This window comes from Solanum tuberosum, unplaced genomic scaffold (genome assembly GCF_000226075.1).
Source record: "Solanum tuberosum cultivar DM 1-3 516 R44 unplaced genomic scaffold, SolTub_3.0 scf00159, whole genome shotgun sequence".
NCBI classification, from domain to species: domain Eukaryota; kingdom Viridiplantae; phylum Streptophyta; class Magnoliopsida; order Solanales; family Solanaceae; genus Solanum; species Solanum tuberosum.
The window spans coordinates 151601-170575 of NW_006239089.1; the positions used below are offsets into that span (position 1 = coordinate 151601).

General features: G+C 33.9%; 2 protein-coding genes across 4 annotated transcripts; both read left to right on the plus strand.

Annotated features, from left to right (window-relative positions):
- Positions 1-3541: 3541 nt before the first annotated feature.
- On the plus strand, positions 3542-9561 carry LOC102579773 (short-chain dehydrogenase TIC 32, chloroplastic-like). Its single transcript, XM_006353822.2, has 8 exons — positions 3542-3827; positions 5621-5852; positions 6007-6086; positions 6556-6709; positions 7665-7743; positions 8002-8086; positions 8936-8982; positions 9276-9561. Exons 1-8 carry the CDS (start codon positions 3608-3610, stop codon positions 9432-9434), a joined length of 1056 nt encoding a protein of 351 aa, XP_006353884.1. The 5' UTR covers positions 3542-3607; the 3' UTR covers positions 9435-9561.
- A 3056-nt stretch (positions 9562-12617) lies between these two features.
- Positions 12618-17306, plus strand: LOC102579450 (short-chain dehydrogenase TIC 32, chloroplastic-like). Of its 3 annotated transcripts, none has more exons than XM_015311538.1 (8): positions 12618-12742; positions 14043-14274; positions 14394-14473; positions 14959-15115; positions 15418-15496; positions 15773-15857; positions 16641-16687; positions 16817-17306. In XM_015311538.1, exons 1-8 carry the CDS (start codon positions 12634-12636, stop codon positions 16904-16906), a joined length of 879 nt encoding a protein of 292 aa, XP_015167024.1. In that variant the 5' UTR covers positions 12618-12633; the 3' UTR covers positions 16907-17306. The 3 variants fall into 3 exon arrangements, with proteins under 3 accessions (XP_015167024.1, XP_015167025.1, XP_015167026.1); XM_015311539.1 differs by having other exon boundaries at positions 15776-15857; XM_015311540.1 differs by lacking the exon at positions 12618-12742 and adding an exon at positions 13708-13745.
- The last annotated feature ends 1669 nt before the right edge of the window (positions 17307-18975 follow it).

Here is an 18975-nt window from a genome sequence, read left to right on the forward strand (position 1 = left end):
GGAGGGGGGGGGGGGGGGGGGGGGGAACAAGGGAGAGACAAAGCATGTTTGGTCATGTGAGATAAAATGGTGATATGGTGAAATAGATATACGTATCTCTAATACACATAAGTTAGATTAGGTGAAATATTTTCAGATACATTGTATCCAAACATATAAAATTTGCATGTATTCGAAATACATTGACTCTCTTATTCGTCTCTTTTCTCTTTTCTCTCAACTTGCTTTTTTTTTTGTAAGTAAATATTTTATTTACTAAAGTGATCATTACACAACAATTTGAAGAAAGAAAAAACAGACTTGGACATCCTTGCTTCAAGCCTTACTAAAACATCACTTTCTAAACTTCTACCTCGACTGCTATATTAGGGGTAAACATTTAGTTCTCGATGTCTACTACCTGCCCTTTCTTGGTAGGATCCTCTTCCATGTATTTCTCTAATGATATGTCTAATCATGAACTCTTCACTTCTCTATTTGGATTGAAATATTCTGCAGTTATGCTCTGTCCACAAGTGATAGATGGCTCCTGCCAAACTCATCCTATATACATGTGCGTTATATTTCCTGCCATGCTAGCAGCTTATTCCATATTCCAGCAGTGAACGTGCATCCAAAGAAGAGGTGATCAATATCTTCATCCTCCACTTGACACAAAGGACATGTCAAGTTAGTTGTTACTTCCCATTTTGCCATTCTATCATATTGAAAGTCGTCTATTCAGTGCTATGTACAGTATGAAAAGCCACTTTGGTGCACCGTAGTTTGACCATATCAGTCTCCTCCATTCCACTTTCACCTTGTCTCATCTCATCTTTTCATAAACCTTTCTTAATAGATTATTGTTCCATCTGCCTCAGATTGTGTTCATTGTAACTAACATCTTGTAGATATTTATGTGTTTTAAGTATTCTCTATACAAGCCAAGATGCTTGTTTTGCTTGGATGCCCCATATTTCTTTATGCCCATAATAACTATGTAATTATTCTACCCATAATTTGTCCTTCTTCTTACAAAGGTTCCATAAGAGTTTTCCAATTGCAACATTGTTCCAGATGAATACATCAAGGAAATTGCTTATATTCCTGTCTTGCTTGTCTCTCTTCCTATATATCTATATTTCAGAATATATATGAGTTTTACAAATTTTTATATATTTGTGTATTCAAAATCAATTTCATCCAATGTATACGTCAACTTCATAAGTGTATCACCTAAGTTTCACACACTTTAATTTCAACTTGAGAACCAAAGCACCCGTCGTACTTTTGGTTAATGAGTGTTCACGAATAAGTTATATCAAGTTTTTAATAATTTTTATTTACATATACAAAGCTACTGTCGGGCTCAATGAGTGCTCGAGCACCCATTACCCTATACGTGAATCTGCCCATGAGCGTTACCCTCCGCAATTAGTTTTGTAAGTTGGTGCATCATAAGTTCACATGGTGTATGTCGGTAATAAGAAACTTCTATTTTATATATATACATGCATATATATTTCGAATAAACATGATTACATATATAATCATAGATATGATGTCAGATAACATGTTTTTCATATATGAATCCTTCTGGATATAATTTTGAAAAACATGGTCTCAAATAGATATTTTCTTTAAAAATATTTATTTATGGTCTTTTACTATATTCTTCCTAAATTGATATTTACGTATAATCGAAAGATTCATTATGATTTCGCTCACACTTTATTATAATATAGATATGAATTACCTTTTGTTCCTACATGCTCAGTATCTTTTCTGTACTGCGCTATATTTTTCATATGATGTAGATGCGAGTGATCATTTTTAGGCACGTGGATTGAGAGTAGTTGTTCATAGTTTAGCAGTTGGTATGTCATTCTTATTCGGGGACATGATTTAGTTGTTTCTGTTCTTATTTTAGACATGTTTTTGGCTAGCTGGGGTTTTCTCGACAAGTTGTTTTATTCAATTTAGAGGCTTTCAGACAACTATTCAATTGTAATAGACTTATTATTGAAATCTATTCCAGTTATGGCTTTGGTTTAGAACTTCAACTTCAGTTTTTATATGATATGTTTAGATATGCTATGCCAAGAGTTAGCTTAGAATCACTTGATGTTTCAAACACCATGTCTTGACTAGGATGTAGACTTGGGTCGTGACAATACTCCTATCATTATAAAAGTGGCTCACATATACTTATTTATCTAAGTGTTTTTTTAAAAAAAATCACGCAGGGGCATATATATGATCCTTTTTCATCTATAATTTTCTTTTTGCTTCTTTGATTATTTGACTTTCTCGTTCTTATTTTATTTTTTTCTTTCATCTTTTTGTGCAAAAATATGAGTTTTTTTTTAAAAAAAAAGTGTGAATGAAAAAGGATAAAAAAGTAAGAAAAAAAGATTTAAAACTATTTTGTTAATATATTGTGATTTATTTTTGTATTTGTAAAATAAAATTAATGGGGCATATATGCTAAAATTTACAAGAAAATTGTGAAAAAATAAATTTGACATCAAAATAAATTCAAATTAGCTATTAAATTAAAGAAGCCAAAAAAAAATACGCGTGAGAAGGATCAAATATACCCAACATGAATTTTCTTATGATATTTCCGTTAGAGGAAAATGATAAATGTGAGTCATTTGTGTAATTATATGAGTATATCGGAACCACTTTTATTACAAGGGTATATCAACTCTAAATAACAAAATTGAGGGATATATCAGATCATTTTTCCTTGAAATAAATACAAAGTAATTAATGAACTCTTGAAAAAAGAAAATTTTGAAACTTCTAAATTTGTCTAGGCTTCGAAAGTGTATTAATTGTAGGGGTAAAATGAAATTTTTTTAATTAATTTTATCTTAATTTAGTAAGTCAACAAATATTTAGAACATGAGGAGTGCTTTATTGGACGGATAAAGCGGACAATTATGTTTAATGATTTAGCTTGTCGATATCAACTTTTAAATATACTAATTCGCTAGTCAATCAATAAGCAATCGGTTGATTTAATATCAAATTAGTAATTATTAGGCATGTATTGACACAATCATTTCATGCTCCTTTAATTTGCTTTCACTTACCAATATATCAAAGTCCCATCAAACAAAATAAGTTTTCTAGCTCTACTTAAGCTGTTAATATGTAATATAAATCAGTAAATCACAATAACAAACACATGAAAGTTTAATAAACATTTATTTAACAAATATAATTATAAATATTTTCATAATGGGTTAATGTTTTACTCAATAAGAAAATTAAGTATAATCCTCCCTCGCACCTATAAACCGTTAATTATAAAAAAATTAATTTTTTCATCAACCGTTAATCTGATAATTCAATACTATAATTATAAATCAATTTTTATAATTGACTTATTGATTACAATTCGATTTTGAATAATTTCAATATTTTTTATTAAGATAATCAATTAATATAAGACGGAGGGAGTAGTTTTGAAGTTGGAAAACTTGAAGGGTGGGTAAGATTGGATAAATGTGTAGGCTAGTAGTTCCACTTGGCAACATAGGCTCCAGTCAGTCTGTTCCTTAACATTTCATAATTAATTCTGGAAAGTGATGAATCATGCAAAGATGCATCTCATTTAATGATTGCTTATAATAGTACCATACTTTGTGAAACCAAAGCTATTACTACTAATAACTTGTTGGCATCATCATCTCCATATTTGTACAAGCAGAAACAAATCCATAAAACAAATATGTGGCTTTTCAAGCGAAAAGGGCCATCTGGGTTTTCGTCTTCTTCCACAGCTGAGGAAGTTACACATGGAATTGATGGCTCTGGACTTACCGCCATTGTTACAGGTTCCACTCGATCTCCTTTTCACATGCTTCAAAATTGAAAATTATATATTTAATTGGGTATCGATTAGTATTAATTATTGTTGGTGACATGCAATGGGTGTATGTATGTATTCCCCTTGCCTTAAAACAATAAAAGGTGACGCCTTTTTCGAGTAAGCTATGGTATTAACGGTGGCGGAATCATGATTTTCATTAAGGGTTTCAAAGTATAAAAAGTAAACCCACATAAATCAAAGGGGTTCAATATTTACTAGCAGATATAAATAGTGTAATTTTTCACCGAAGTGGGTTTGGATGAACCATAGGCTCTTACTAGCTCCGTCCCAGGGTATGAAGTATGAACCAAGTAATTTCACATAGAAAATCTGTGGGCTGCTCTGCTTGCATTTGTTTTTTGTCCTAATCAATGGAAGACATTGGCCCTGCCTAGACATGGCTAGAGAGAGTGTTAAAACAAAAAGTCTCACATTGGTGGCTAATGAGATGGTGGACTCTTTATAAGGCTTGGACAATTCTCTTCCCTTTGAGCTAGATTTTAGGGTGCGAGTTAAGTCCATGACTTAATTTAACATGGTATCAGAGCAAGGTCCATCTCACCCAATGTTACGGTCCCCAAACGATCAAAAATTGCCCACGCACTCTAAGCACTAGGCGTGAGGTAGAGCTTTAAAACAAAAAATCTCACATTAGTGGTTAATGAGATGTGCGGCCTTTGAGCTAGTTTTTGGGGTTTGCTCGACAATATTCAATTTTATTAGGTAGAGTGTGAGTGGAGACTTAAGTTCAAATTCCAGTCGAGAAAAAAAGAACACTAATTGATTTCATATTTGGTGAAGCCTTGGAGGGCAGAGTTACTCGCAGGCACCACTATTATGTTATAAGTATAAACAAAAAGTATGAAGAGAGTGGGTGGTAATCCTTTTCAACCTCATGTATTTATGGAGTTCTTGGAGTTAGATGAAAAATCCATCTTAAAACTACTATGTACGCCTTCAATTTGGAATCTTTCAATCCTAGTAGTTATTATATGGGTTTCGTTAGACTTCAATAGACAGAATTGGTAATTCAATTTCACTCAGAATCTCCTGATGTACACTGAAAAATAATGAAATATTGAATTCCTTGACGTAGTGATCAGGCAAGTTTCCTGTAAGAGACCTGGTTACCAATAGGGATGGCAATGGGGCGGGGCGGATGCGAGGCAGGATGGATTTAAGGCTATGTGGGGCGGGACGGGTTTAAGGTTGTGTGGGGCGGGTCGGATGCGGGGCGGGTTGAAGTGGGTTTTTAAAAAATTAATGTGGGGTGGGTTGAAAATGAAAAGAGTTGTTATGCGGGGCGGGGCGGATTAAAATTTTTGCGGGTTAAGCTCAACCCACACCGCCCCCGCCCTACACCACCCCATTGCCATCCCTAGTTACCAATGCTTATTTGGACCAGCTAATGCAAAACCCTGTCGGTGCATGCATAGATTGAACTATTGAGAGGCCGGATACAATCATATGCAATTGAAGCTATTGGTGTATTATACAGTGTCAAGAAAAAAATAAATCCTGTATTGGTTAATTGATCTTTATTGTACATTCTTAAGTTAACACCTCCTCATTTTCCGTACTATGGCGGGTAGTGGTTTATGGTAAACAGCGCAATTGACATTACTACTGTAAGTACGTGTATACAGTTGAGCTTACACTTGAAATCACTTAGGTACAGTGTGCTCAGTATCTTACTTTAGAGACATGAAATGTTAAGATCTAGCAGTATTTAGTTTGCTCATGAACATCCATTTGCAGGAGCATCAAGTGGTATTGGTTCTGAAACTAGCCGTGTTCTAGCTTTGCGTGGAGTTCATGTCATCATGGCTGTCCGAAATATGACTGCTGGAGAAAATGTTAGAGATGCAATAGTTATGGAAATCCCTGCTGCTAAAGTTGATACCATGGAGTTAGATCTTAGCTCATTGGCATCAGTGAAGAAATTTGCTTCAGACTTTAAATCATCAGGTCGCCCATTGAACCTTTTAATGTAAGTGATGAATAGGAGTGGTAGTCGCATGCCTGAAGATTGCATTTTTACTCCCTCCCTCTCTCTTTCAAATAGCTTTGTTCTTCTGCATGAATCTCTTCCCTCTTCATATATATCCAAGCATGTCAATTAACGTCATCTATTTCTTTCAAAGTAATAATGCAGGAATCATGGCAACTCCCTTTATGCTCTCAAAAGACAACATAGAGCTGCAATTTGCCACAAATCATCTAGGTAAGAACTGTTTGTTAATGCTTGTTTCTGTGCAGAGAAGAGAGCCTGTAATAGTTCCATCATCTTCTTTATTTTATTTTTTATTCAGGCACCAGTTCACTTTATAAAATAAAGCATCTGATCCAAATTTACCGTCCTTCCTAATTTTACTGAAATGAAGATTCGGTTCTCGCTTAAAGGAGATCAATAGTTGATTCTCCATACTTTTGTCATCTTAAGTTTCAGTTATAAAATGCACATGTAAAAGACCATCTGAGACCTGGTTAGAGGACAATTCATGTCCCCTTTATCCCTACTTTGTCATCCAACTCTTCTACAGCGCACACTTGACAAATCTAATAAGACTGGTAGGAAGTTGTAGATAGATGATAGGTGGGCAATGTTTTCAAAAGTAAACTTTCAAGAGGGATATTCGTACTTCCTTTTAACTTATCTTATCCATAACTATTCTTCTTTCTTGCATTTGCAGGTCATTTTCTTTTGACAAATTTGTTGTTGGAGAAGATGAAGGAGACAGCACGTAAAACAAAGAGAGAGGGAAGAATTGTGAATGTTTCATCAGAGGCTCATCGATTTGCATATAGAGAAGGAATTCGGTTTGACAAAATTAATGACCCCAAAAGGTAATCTTGTTAGATTTTGGTGCCGAACTAAATTTTCTTGATTATAAGAGAAGCCTTGCTCAAATTCATCACTTGCTCGATGGCTTCAGTGATCACCCTGGAATTTTCGCAGTCTAATAGTTCCATGAGAGTGTATAATATACTCTCTCCATTCACTTTTACTTATCCACTTTGGACTTTGCTCGCCCTTTAAGAAACAATGATTAATATGAGTATTTTACCACAATATCCATATTAATTGACGTATAGTCTTAAGTCTTGGAAATTGATTTGGGGAATAAGTAATTAATGTTGAGGGTAAAACACAAAAAAATAATTGTCTTTTCATGATATGTTAAAAGTAAGTAGAAGTGGAAATCTATTTTTGGAATACTGGACAGGTAAAAGTGATTGGAGGAAGTATTTAATATAGATTTCTAATGTTATCATACCAAGATCACTTGCAATTCATCACAAGTTCTTGGTTGACAATCTCTCTTGTTAATTATGGTGCCATAAATTCTCGACCAACACCTTGGATTTCCTTCATGAGATGCTTATATTTATTGTTTTCACCTGGAGATTACTGGGTGATACTCTATCTGTATTAAACACCAATATTAATCATTTTAGATTATCCCTAATATGCAATCACTATATTTAACTGATCACTTGTCTTATTGGTTTCCTTCAAGCTTAATGGTTATTCCGTACTACTCTTGAACTAATTAAAGATGACAAGCTTTTTGTGCTCAAGATTGACGATTCTTTGCTGTTTTTCACTTCAAGCTGCATAACTGATATTTTTCCATGATAAAAAATAGTTGTCATGCAGCTTGAAGTGAAAAACAGCAAAGAATCGTCAATCTTGAGCACAAAAAGCTTGTCATCTTTAATTAGTTCAAGAGTGATAAAAAATAGTTGTCACCTGAATATTGATTTTTCAATTTCTGTGTTGTTGTTATCTTATGTGCAGCTACAACAGCTACGGTGCATATGGCCAATCAAAGCTGGCCAACATACTGCATGCGAATGAGCTTACAAGACGCTTAAAGGTGGATTTTCGAAAAAAAGAATCTTTCATACTGATTTTCATTCTGATGTCGTAGTGGTTCTTGTGTAGTCATGATTGTCTCCATTCCTAGAGGCAAACACATATATTTCTTGGGTGTAGATTTGGATATTCCTTTTGGCACATCAAGAAGTTCTTGGTTTGCAGTCTCTGACTTCTGTAGCTCTGTCACAGCTTTGGACAAGGGCTCCATGCCATTCAATTGAACTCTAAATTTTTTAGTGATCTTTATTTCAAACAGGAAGATGGAGTAGAAATAACTGCAAACTCACTTCATCCTGGAACGATCACAACCAATCTTTTCCGTCATATGGGTATTTTTGATGGTTAGTAAGATTCTCTTTTCTTCCTTTTTCTATTTAGTAGCTGGTGTCTGATTAATATGAATGGTTTGTACAGTAAGTTCACTACTTTATGTCTGGAAGAAAGCCTCTAGTGCTCTCACTAATACTAATATATGGCATAATGAGCAGAAGACATTTCCATTTGTAGATTTGTGGTGTGTCATGCCTTTCTTTCCTTTTTTTGGGTTTCTCTTTGTTTTTATGTTTTCCTTAAGGTGGGTTGGAGAGGGAGGGAGGGAGACCGTTAAGAACTTGACCACTAATCTGGAGGAGGAGAGGGGGTTGGAATTCAACCCTCGCATTAAGCAGTTTTGGTCCATACGTTAACAAACTCTGACTGTTAGATTTAATGGAAATTGTGAAAAGAAATGATTTAACCAGAAACACCAAGTCTTGTCAAATCCCAGAAACAACACCACCAAAAACTAGAGCAAACACCAGAAATAAAAAAAAGAAGAAGAAACTGCACCAGGAAAATCGGCTCCAAACTCCAGAAATAGATCATAAATAGCAGAAACTGCAAAAATGGCACTTCCAAATGTGAGTTCATGGTAATCCTTTTTTTTTCACAGTTAAATTTAACGACCAGAGTTTGTTAAATATTTGACGTAGATCAAACATGCTCACTTTTGATTGACTTAGACGACATAAACTGCTCCAGGAGTACATTTAAGGGACCATTATTTTGGACCCGCCTAAAACATAAGAGGACTATCATTTTCTCATATATAGAGTTCTAAGCCCACAAGTCGTCGTAGAATATTTATGTGTAATGTTTGTTTCACATGCTAAGAGAAGCGAACATGAAATATTCCTTTCTGCTCATTACAGGTCTGGTCGGCACTCTTGGGAAACTTCTGCTTAAAAATGTTCAACAGGTATGTTCTGCATCGAAGCATTTAAAGGCATACACTGTACCAGTTCTTGCTATCAGAAGGTTTTATCTTAGGATTATTAATGATCTTCTTGTGAATCAGTTAGAGAAAAATCAATCTTCTAGGAGTTATTATAATGTGAATCGGAGGATGATTTGCCAATAAAGAATAACTTGTCGATACACATGACCTTTGCTCAGATGAAGAAAACGATTTCACTGAAATAGAAACAACTATGATGCCATTGAAAGTTGAAACTGACGAGTACCTTAACATTCCCTTTTCCTCTTGTTTAGGGAGCGTCAACCACCTGTTATGTTGCATTGAATCCACAAGTGAAAGGGGTGAGTGGTGAATATTTTTCAGACAACAATTTGGCGAAGACGACAGCGATGGCTAAAGATATGGATTTAGCTAAGAGGCTCTGGGATTTTAGTATGGATCTGGTCAAGTAAGATGTTATACAAGGAAAAATAGAAAAGTAACTCTGTATCTTGTTGTAATTTGTGATATTGCATAAAGAGTTAAGAGATGAATAAAGTGACGTGTTCTTAGTATTATCAAATGTTCAGCTTGATTTTTTCTTGTTAACAAAACTGACATAGACCCATAACCACTTGCTACTTGTTTATCGTCACCATCTAAATAATTTAATCACGTATATATTCTTAGAGTTGTTAATTAAATTATTGATATAATGATAACATGACCATCCAGTGGCCGATCCAAGAATTCGACGAATGGTATGTATATTTTAATATGCAAAACTAAAATATACATTCATAATAGCTAACATTTAAGGGTGTGTTTAGTACGAAGGAAAATATTTTTCACGAAAATTATTTCCTAAAAAATATTTTAACCAATCAATACTAAGCATAAGAAAGTTGAAAAACATTTTCTGGAAAAATATTTTCCTCCATACCAAACAGCAAACACAATCACCTTTGTATATCACATAATTTTCCAACAAAGAGTGTGTACCAGGCCACTCTTCTCATTTTCCGGCAAAGAATGTCTACCAGGCCACCCTTTGCCTAAGTTGCTCCGCCCATTCATTATAGGAAAAACTAAATAACTAGACATACTTCACTACCATATATACATATTTTATCTCTAGTTTAAAAAATTTACACGTAATACCACTTTTTAATAATTATACCATATATTTTAAAAAGTTAAATCACAAACATAAATTCCTTAAATGTTTGTATTGAATAATTATCTTAAAATATAATCTCCTTACTTAATGAGATATTAACAATTCAAATTTTAATTTCTCTCACATCACACCAGTTCTCTATGTCAACAGTGTATCTACTCCCCTCCCACCCAACCCCCACGTTCTCCATCATTTCTATCATATTCTTTCTTCCTTCATCCTCAATCTCCTATCCCGTTCATCTCCCACATTCTCTTTCTTTCTTCCTCCTCCCTCACAGATCTTCTTCACTAAACCATCAAAAACTTAATTGAAAACGGAGCAATACAATTTGATTGTTGAGCAACACAATCTTTCTTGGGTATTTATTTATAGAAATTTTGATTTTCTTTTTTCTTTGTTTGAGAAGTAAAAATAGTATTCCCTCCGTCCACTTTTAGTTGTCATAGTTTCCTTTTTTAGAGTCAAACTATAAGAACTTTGACTAACATTTTACGATGTATTTTTTCAACATATTGATATGCAAAAAATTACAATTTATAGTACTTTTCATATGGTATTTGAATATCTAAATTTTTAGTTTAAAATATCGAATTAATGTAATCTAATTTAACTTTGAAATTAGTCAAATTGACTTTCGAAAAGCGCAACATGACAATTAAAAGTGTGAGGGGGAGTAGCAAAAATTTTGCAGTCATAAAACTGTTTGATTGACAGGTTCAAGGAACCTCAGCTGGCGGTGGTATTTCATCGTCGGAAAAATGAGAACGGGTATCTCAACAACTACAATTAACAGAAACAGGTTGTTAGAACGAAGAAAAAAAAGTTGCTAAACGAGATCCAGAACCATATCAGTGCTGGATTCCAGTTCTGGACTTGGTGAATTTACAACGAATTTGTAGAGATCCAGTGTTTGTTAGACGTATCTAAATGTTTTATGTATTTGCACTTCATCTATGTATCTCCCCTTATTCTATATATCCTTATTCTATATATTTGTTTATTAATTAAATGTATATGTATTAAATATATATGAGTTGTTTTCTATCATATATCTGAGCATGTTGTTCTATGTAACTGAGATCTTTTTGTCATGATCTAGTTTGTTTTCTTTAGTGTATCTGAGACGGTTCTGTCATGTATCTGAGATAGTTCTGTCATGTATCTGGTCATACTTCAATGAGATAATTGTAGATCACACTTTTATGGAATTACGACAATCACAAAATCATTATTGACGCAGTTAGCGATAATAAAGACCTATCAAAGCCAATACACACATTTATCGAATCAAATTCCATTGGAAAGATTAATATTGAATAATAAGATACATAACAAGTTCCAAATACATGTTATATATCATATATACGTATGAAATTAGGTGCATAAATCACATATATAGTGCGAGATACATATTATTCTCTAAACATGAAAAATTGAAAAAAATATTCTCAAGATTCAAAAAAACAAATTCGAATTTCTGGAAAAAATTGTTCACTTGTTGTTGAAAAATCAATGAAAAAAATTGGATTTTTTTCTCTAGAAGTTGTTAGAGTAATTATTCTTAAAAGTTGTTAAAAGAGTGATTTCTTACTTAAATTAAGCATTTGTGATGTTATAAATCCATTTGATTGCGACGAGAGGGAGTTGCTCGGATGATAAGCACCCCTCACTTCCAACCCGAAGGTTGCGAGTTCGAGTTACCAAAGGAGCAAAAGGAATGGGAGCTCCTAGGGAGGGTAAAAAATAAAATTAAAAAATCCATTTGAATTGCTAATTAATCATCAATTACTCCTTTAATTAAGGAAATAAGTTACATCCCTTTAATTCAAATTAATAAATCATGTATCTCAATTTTTTAAACTGACGAAGATTGATACATATATCCAAAAATCAAAATATAGTATAGGAAGTAATATTTCAAACTATCGTGAATCCTAGTAATTATGACATAAACTAATAAATCTTCATTATGATTATATATAAAATTAGTGCCATGCGTATTTCATGAGAATGCCAGGGAATTAAAAACTTAAAGCGCCTGCCATCTAAAATGCTTTATTTATTTATGAGAATTGAGGGCAATGTATATAGGGAAAAATGATAAATATACCCTCGAATTATTGTTAATGGTATGCAGATATCTCCGTTATATTTTTGAGACATTAGTGTCCCTGTCATAAAAAAAACTAGAGCATATATACCCTTTGTACTAACGGACATACACGTGTCATAATCTTATCCACCGACTCGACATTTATTAAATATCATATCGATAAGATTGTGCCATGTGTATGTCCGTTAGTACAAAGGGTATATATGCTCTAGTTTTTGGACGGCAGGGCAGCAATATCCCATGAGTATGACGAAGGATATCTGTATACTATTTACAATAGTTCGGAGATATATTTGTCCTTGCCATGTATATATAAAGGAACATGTTTAAACCCAGAACATTTTTTAAACAACTGGAGAGAAGTAAATAAACTACTATGTGGGTTTTCAGTAGATCAAAAGGGGCATCTGGGTTTTCCTATTCCTCCACCGCTGAACAAGTCACCCAGGAAATCGACGGCTCCGGTCTCACCGCCATTGTTACAGGTGCTTACTCCATTTCACTTTCACTTTTAGTGGCTTCCAATTAATATGTGTTTGTTCCATTTCACTTTCACTTTTAGTGCTAGGTCTACGTTTACCTCTTTGCTTTAACAAAAATCGAACTGTGTCACTTTCACGGAATAAGTTAATCTATTCATTTCATGTTGAAAATCTGTGCTAGCTACTTGCATATAATTTTGGTCCTATATATCCTATGTTCATATGTATTCTAGTGGTTAATAAAGTGGCTTGAGAATCATGAAATCTCACTTCAAATCCCCTCCGGGACAAATATTAGGTGATTTCTTCTCATCTGTCCTAGTTTAGTGTACAAAGTTACTTTATACTTGTTGCTGGTGGGATGGCCATACATCACCACTATCAAAAAAATATACCCTTGGATATGTTGCACTAGAGATATGTAACATAACGTATTGTACTGTATTGGGTTGTTACTTAAGTATAATGTTTGTTTTGATTGTACTTAAATTTTATTGTATTGTATCCTTAAATTCTTTGTTATGTGATGATGCGGAAAGTCCCATTTTGTGTAACAATTGATTTGGTGTGATCGCGTCATTACCTTATTTTGTCTTTACTTATTATTTAATAATCTTATTTTATCTTATACCCACCTTTTTATAGTAGTGCTACCCCATGCCCTACTTTTCTTGGTGGTTTATTCTTCAAATTATTGATGTGTGACATTATGCAATGACGGAAAACAATACAATCTATCCAAACATTGTATCGTTAAAACAATATTGTACGACACATTATGAAACAATACGTAATTACCATCCAAACAGAGTATAGAACAATGAGCAATTGTAGGTTACAACTCAATAACCTAAGAGGCTACCTCTAACCACTTGGCCGCCTACGTTCACTTGATCACAGCAATACCTTTCAAGCTAACTCTATCCCAAAAGTACAAGTTTTTTTAAAAAGAAATATCTCGCAATAATGTTCTTGAAGTGAATAATGTTACAACTCAAATCATCTGGTACGAAGAACAGACACTGTAGAGCTGAAATGAACTCACACTCAAGATTTGCTTCTTACTTTAGCTTTCTCAATTTTCTCAATTTGAGTGTGTGATTCTGCACGACAGTAGACTAATAATACCTAGGACAAACATTAGAGGCAACGTTAACCTAACGAATAATGAAGAAGAATAGAAGTATAGTACTCCAAATATGCTGCTACTTTCTTATTGGACTGAACTCCTAATTGATGACTGTTTTCTTTAGCAAAAAGTTAGCAGCATTTGTTTTGCTTTTAATCATCAATCTATTTGTAGGAGCCTCAAGTGGTATTGGTGCTGAAACTAGCCGTGTTCTAGCTCTGCGTGGAGTTCATGTTATCATGGCTGTCAGGAATATAGCTGCTGGAAAAGATGTTAAAGAAGCAATAGTAAAGGAAATCCCAGCTGCTAAAGTTGATATAATGGAGTTAGATCTTAGCTCATTGGCATCAGTAAGGAAATTTGCAGCTGACTTTATATCATCAGGTCGCTCATTGAACATGCTAATGTAAGTGACGAATAAGAGTGGTAATCACCTAGTACTGAAAGACGACATTGCACTTTTGCTCCCTATATAGTTTTGGAAGAATCTTCATATATCTATTAATGTTACTTGTCTTCTGTTAGTAATAGCGCAGGGGTGGTGGGAATTCCCTTTATGCTTTCCAAAGATAACATAGAGCTGCAATTTGCCACAAATCATCTAGGTATGGTTGTTCGTTAGGTGTATGTTTCTGTGCACGGTATTTGTCATGCGGTGCCTTCCTGAGATGTCATGGAAGGGCAATGTGAGGTAAAGTAATCGATTTCCATATGTTTATTTTCTTCCAACTGCTTTCCCCCTTCCGTTCAATAGATTAGACTGTGTGTACTGTACAGGGAATCCAATATCAAGATCATAGGAATTAGGATGAAGAAAAGCATAAAATGCACATATATAATAGTAGATCATATGAGACCTGAATTAACTTGTATATGTAACATCAAAACAAGGGAAATTCTAAAATTACTCTGGTAAGAGGCAGTTCATATCTGCTTTGTCTGTACTATAGTTGGTAGTACGTCGTAGGAGATGATAGGTGCCTGTTGATGCTTCAAATTTGTTAACTTTCAAGAGGGACATTCAATTTATTGTTCCTGTTAATTTATCTTGTCCAAAATTGTTCTCTTTTCTAATTCCCGGTGTTTGCAGGTCATTTTCTTTTGACAAATTTGTTGTTGGACAAGATGAAGGAGACAACATGTAAAACAAAGAGAGAGGGGAGGATTGTCAATGTTTCTTCAGTAGCTTATTGTATGTTCACATGTCGTGAGGGAATTCGCTTTGACAAAATTAATGATCCCAAAAGGTAATCTAATCAAGTTTTTTATGGTGAATTTCCAAAAGTTATCTTCATTGTAATTAATAGGAGAAGTGTTCGCTCCAATTACGTCATTTGATTAATCAAATATCTTATTTGGTGTCCTTCTATCTTGATAGTTGCTCATTACTACTATTGAATTAATCAAGATGACAAGCTTTTTGTGCTCAAAATGCTGTTCTTTTCACTTCAAGCTGCATAACCATGATCAGATTTACATGATAAAATTAGTCTTCCTCCCTGGAAAATTGTTTATTCATTGTCTATATTGTTTGTTATTTTGTTTGCAGCTACTATAGTTTTTGGGCATACGGACAGTCAAAGCTGGCCAACATACTGCACACTTGTGAGCTCACAAGACGCTTAAAGGTGCTTTTCAGAAAATAAATCATTACATGTTTTTTTGTGTTCTAATAATTTTGTTTTGGCGGTTCTTGTGTAGTCATGACATGTCTCCATTCCTTGCGACAAATACACATATTTCTTGGAGTTGATATTTGGGTGTTCCAGTTTGCACATTGAGAAATCGTGATTTAATTTACAGTTTCTGATTTCTATAGCTAGGCCAGTCGTAGCTTTGGCTTATAAGGGGTCGATGCCATTCAATTGAACTCTAAAAAATTGAGTGCTCTTTATTTTGAATAGGAAGAAGGAGTGGAAATAACTGCAAATTCACTTCATCCTGGAACAATCACAACCAATATGTTTCGTCATCTGGGCTATTTTGATGGTAATAATAAGATTCTCTTTCTTCCTTTCTCTATGGTGTCTAATTAATATGAATGCTATTTGTAGCGAGTTAGTTATCTTCTTTATGTCTGAAAGAAAGCCTTTTATGCTCTCGCTAATAGTACAACAACAACAACATAGTGTAGTCTTACACAGTGGGATGAGGGAGGCTAGAGTGTACACAAACTTTATCTCGAGAGGCTTTGAGGTAGAGAGGTTGTTTTCTCCGACTCAAGACAAAAACAGTCCAGAAAATGGAAGTACAAGAGACAATAGATAGTAACAAAAACAACAGATAATTACAGAATAATACTTCAAAATGAACTACACGAAATAATAGTTAGTAACAATTAATGGCATATTTAGCAAATGGCAGACGTGTTTTGATTTGTAGACTTCTAATGCATTATTACCTTTCTTTCCCCACATTTGATAAATTAATCCTTAAGTCTGTGTTAACAAGTCATTCTAGCTCTTTTTTCCTGTTTTACCTCGAGGTGGAGTTGAGATGGAGGGGAATTATTTATTTATTTAGAACTTGACTACTACAAACTTTTGGCGATTAGAATTGAGCCAACAATCTGATCTAATGCTTAATTGTTATTGAGCCACCAGGTTGTCCCCTTGCTGATTTTTTATAGCCTTGTGAGATGCACGTTTCTGTGACATTTGACATATTTTACATGTAATGTCTGTTTCGCGTGCTGCCTGAAGAGAAGCAAACGTGAAGTATTCCTGTATGTTAATTTTATTGAACTTATACTCCCTTTTCTGTACGATGCAGGCCTTGTAAGCAAGTTTGGAAGGTTTATCTTTAAAAACGTTCAACAGGTATGTTCCACTTTGAAGTATTTATTAAATTTGCAGTACACAAATTCTTATGCAAATTTATGGAATTTTCGACATCTTGCAGAGCAAGTTTATAGATTTTGTTTTTCCTTTTCCATCTTCTCTATGTAGGGAGCATCAACCACTTGCTATGTTGCATTGCATCCACAATTGAAGGGGATAAGTGGTGAATATTTTTGTGACAACAACAGCTATTGCTAGAGATATGGATTTAGCTAAGAGGCTCTGGGATTTTAGTATGGATTTAGTCAAGTAACATATAACATGTGATATCAGTAATAGAGAAAAATAACTTAGTATTTGATTGTTTGTGATGTTTATATTTGCATTAAGAGTTAGGAGATGGATTTCTAGGTGTATTCCTACTGTATCATATCCTCAGCTTTCTGGAAAATGTCAAATGTCTCTGGGACGGAACCGAGAGTGTTCACTAAACGAAAAGCTTTTCCGAGCAGTGAGCCAGATTCAGGATTTGTAATCATTTATAGATTTGGAGTCACTGGTCCTTCTAGATGCAGAATCCCAATCCCAACTTCTTCATGTAATCAGGGCAATAGCAAAGCTCAAAGACAGAATCATTAGTTCAGGTCTTCATTCACGAGTTATCGCTGTTATGTTGTTAATATGGAAGGTTTTTGTGGACATTGCTGCATAGCTGTAATTGCTACTCTTGAGGCAAACAATACTTATCTAGACAAGAGTTACATGAGATTTTGTTAACTTAGTAGGAAGCACATCAAGGGACGCATTGATAGGTATTGTTAAGGCGTTGATGTTTTTACCTCTTGTGATTGTTGACAGAAACAAAAAACAAAGATGTGTGTTGGTTTATATGAGTCTACTACTAGTTAGGAGACCAGGTCTCTTAAGTGTATTAATAACAGGAAGAGCAGTAAAAGCTTACGGTAAAGAACAAAGATGTTGACGTGGAAACCTTTTTGGTCAAAGGAGGAAAAAATTGCGACATGATTTCTCAAATCTCCACCAACTTCAAACAACTTATGTGTATAGACTCCACTAATCACAAAGGATTGAACTCTTAATCCTACCCCTTGTAACACCTCTATTACAAAACTCTTAAAGCAATAACTTTATTGCTCACTATATTAACTATCTCTAGTTAACATAAACTTTAAACATGCAACTTGGCTAACTCTAGCCATAAACTTACTCTACAAGAATTATAATTGAAATGATCTATGTTCCTTTATAAAATATAACATAGGAATAGATCTTACAATATGAACGCAAGACACACGACTCAAGATTTAATGAAAAACTCTACAACACTTGGTCAGTTCCTTTGTTAAATCGAGCAATGTTCTTCTTTGAATTGACTATTGTTCTGTGAATAAACTTGATTGCAAAAGCTAGGTTGTTTCTTGCCAAAGTGCCTAATGTATAAGATAGACAACAATCTAGTAGCATATCATTGGTTGAGAACTCTGCACCTCTACCCCGTGCTCACCTACCGCAACAATTTTTGACAGCTTTATAGCTCCACTCCATTGACTTGTCTTTATGCATTCACAGTTCGAAGGATCAAGTCCCTTAACGAACTTACCAGATCTTTCTTCTCCGTAGTTTGTTAAATCATAAAACACCAAAATACAATAATATGTATTACTCTTCGTGTGAAGGAAGTTTAATTAGATAAAGTTTAGCGTGGCCTGAAAAAAAAACATTTTGATGTTTTAAGTTAGAATTGATTCCTTTGTAAAAAGTGAAATTGATATGTATTTTCATAATATTTTCTCTACACAAACAAAAATATTTACCTAAGGATAGTTTCCCCCAAGTGATTTTCCTTACTTGGTTGGATGGACCTAAAGAGAATGGAGTGCTAGCATGCCAATAATCACAAGTAAACGACAATGATATTCACATGTTATACAAGTCATGTTCCCTTTTTGGTTGTACATATAAATATATAATAAAGTAACAGAAATGAAAACATATCGTCGATAGATACAAAAGTAAACAATAAAAATATTATCATGTTATGTATAAAAATAATCAGTACACCATTAAATGATGTGTTGTAATAGATGAGACTGTTATTTTCTTAATTAGAGGTCTCGAACAATATCGAACCATTAAAACATTGTGTTTCATGTTAAAGTCAAATATCGAACAATAGTTTCTTTTAAAATCTTATTATAGTATTTGTGTGAGATTTTTTTTTTATAATCTCACAAAACATGGCCTCAAAAGTCTAAAATTTGGAGAAATTTTCTGTAGGATAAAAATATAAATAAACCTCATTTAAT

What these genes read in the sequence shown, in the direction of transcription:
- LOC102579773 (XM_006353822.2), top strand. Translation starts at nt 3,608, where the DNA reads ATGATTGCTTATAATAGTACCATACTTTGTGAAACCAAAGCTATTACT. An exon ending in AAAATTAATGACCCCAAAAG is followed by an intron (nt 6,710 to 7,664) that starts GTAATCTTGTTA and finishes TCTTATGTGCAG; the next exon opens with CTACAACAGCTACGGTGCAT. An exon ending in TCATATGGGTATTTTTGATG is followed by an intron (nt 8,087 to 8,935) that starts GTTAGTAAGATT and finishes TGCTCATTACAG; the next exon opens with GTCTGGTCGGCACTCTTGGG.
- LOC102579450 (XM_015311538.1), top strand. Translation starts at nt 12,634, where the DNA reads ATGTGGGTTTTCAGTAGATCAAAAGGGGCATCTGGGTTTTCCTATTCC. An exon ending in ATTTGCCACAAATCATCTAG is followed by an intron (nt 14,474 to 14,958) that starts GTATGGTTGTTC and finishes CGGTGTTTGCAG; the next exon opens with GTCATTTTCTTTTGACAAAT. An exon ending in AGCTCACAAGACGCTTAAAG is followed by an intron (nt 15,497 to 15,772) that starts GTGCTTTTCAGA and finishes TATTTTGAATAG; the next exon opens with GAAGAAGGAGTGGAAATAAC.